Source organism: Antrostomus carolinensis, unplaced genomic scaffold, assembly GCF_000700745.2.
Source record: "Antrostomus carolinensis isolate BGI_N321 unplaced genomic scaffold, ASM70074v2 scaffold47497, whole genome shotgun sequence".
Lineage (NCBI taxonomy): Eukaryota > Metazoa > Chordata > Aves > Caprimulgiformes > Caprimulgidae > Antrostomus > Antrostomus carolinensis.
Window position 1 is genome coordinate 21784 of NW_010326182.1, and position 1944 is coordinate 23727.

Consider the following 1944-nt stretch of genomic DNA (forward strand, 5'->3'; position numbering starts at 1 on the left):
CCTGCTCCCAAATCAAGCCCAGATCCCTCCTAAGCAGGAGCACACTGAACTCTGAGCCAAGCTGTCTGCCGGTGCAAGCCTGCCCCACAATTTACACCACAAGGGATCAGATTCTTCCTCCTTGGAGGCTCCCAAAACACTTCTTGTTCATAATTTAAATGCCTCCTGTCCTCTCCAAGCTGAGGTGAATCGTTTCCCTCGAGCTGATGGACGGGCTGGTGCATTCCCTGGTGTTGCAGGATGTTTTGACTTTCCCAGCTGGGTAGACAGGAGCTCCCTGTGCACGTGCTGGCGCGTTATTTTGACTGGCATAGCAAACCAGAGTGGCTTATTTTACAGAAATCCGTATTCTCCTCCAGCATGTGTCAGGGACAGATTGCTTGAGACAGTCCTGGAGTAGTTTGTTCTTAGCCAGCAGCAAAACTAATCTCGTTTGGATCCCATCTGCAGTAGGGTGCCAAATTGGCTGGGGAAATAGGCATTAAAAAAAAAAAAAAGCACATTTCAGAATCTGAGGATTAACATAGCAGTGTGGTGTGTCTGAGCACTGGGCTGTTGACACTTTTCCCTGCTTTACGTTATGCACGGAGCAAATGTGTGTATGTGAGACTGTAGTAACTCAAATCCAGTTCTAAATAATGTCACTGGGCTGTGCCGTGCCAAATTTATCCACAGCATAAAAATCTGAGGTGGAAAGGAGCTGGCTGTTCCTAGGAAGGAGGTGAGGGAGATCTCACCCCATCTCTAAGTGACAGCTAAAACTTTTTAGCTGTGATCAGCCTTTTTTTTTGGTGTTTTGATTTTTCACCCTCTGGCATCAGAGAGCTTGCACAGCACCCAGGCAGGATGCAGCCCTCCTGCACCGTAACCTGACTGCTGAAGCTGCTGAGGGGTTTTGAGGAAGAGGAGTGGCTTTGCTAGGGATTGTTTTACAGTCACCTGTGCGTTGTTAGTATGTGTTTTTAGAGTTTCACCTTAAAAATGTAAAAAACCCAAACAAAAAACCCCCACAAAATAACAAAAACCCAAAACCAAACAAACAAAACCACCACAAAAAACAACCAACCAACCAAAACAAACCCCACCACCCCAAAGAAAATCCACCCGAAAAGAACAATCCCATTGTAGTGGGAGCTCCTGCTGATGCTGTCCCCCTGTCCCCTCCTGCAGTGCTCAGCCCGGTGTGGAGAGCGGAGTGTGGTGACAAGGGACATCCGCTGCTCGGAGGATGAGAAGCTGTGTGATGCCAGCGCCCGGCCCCTGGCTGAGAAGAACTGCACAGGACCACCCTGCGACAGGCAATGGACCGTCTCTGACTGGGGACCGGTGAGACCCTGGGGTGGCCAGCTGAATGGCCATCATGACCCATTGCAGCTGGCCCTGGTTGAAGACTCCTTTGTATCTCCAGCACTGGGAGTTTTGGGGTTGGATTCATCCTCCCTGGCAGCTCCCAGCTTCGGCAGACCCACAGGCAGCCCACACCCAGAGCCAACCTCCAAACGATTTGGCTGCTTCAGCTGTCCTAGTCCCTGTGTCACTTCAAGTCTCTCTTGTCACCAGGACTTGCCCACTAGCGTGCCCACTACCCTGACCCACCCTGACTGACTATCCCAGCTCTGTGCCGGTGGCAGCACCAGGGTTTGATGGTGGTTGTGAGCACTGAGCCCTCCTCTTCACAGGGCAGGGATGAGCTGCTAGATGAGCACTGGGATAATCCAGCATCCCAGTGGGTCCCACAGCTCCCAGCAGGTCCTCCCTGGGGCTCCCTCTTGCAGGGGATGGGCTGCAGGAGGGGTTAAATCCAGAGAGACCTGTCTGAGTGCCTTAGTGGGTGTCAAAATGCCCCTGCCTGTCTCTGCACAGTGTACCTTGACAATGGTGATGCTCTATACCCAGAAAATGAACCTTTTCCCTTTTCCCCCCTCTTCCTTTTTTCCCCCCTCT

The 1944-nt window shown here is 51.6% G+C and overlaps 1 protein-coding gene across 1 annotated transcript in view; it reads left to right on the forward strand.

Moving 5' to 3' along the window:
- Positions 1–1326, forward strand: part of ADAMTSL2 (ADAMTS like 2) — a gene marked incomplete at its 3' end in the record, with an annotated part of 21719 nt that extends 20393 nt beyond the window's left edge. The window contains exon 15 of the mRNA XM_029085836.1: positions 1171–1326. Within this exon, the coding sequence (XP_028941669.1) occupies positions 1171–1326 (156 nt within the window). The remainder of the gene's footprint in view (positions 1–1170) is intronic.
- Positions 1327–1944: the final 618 nt, after the last annotated feature.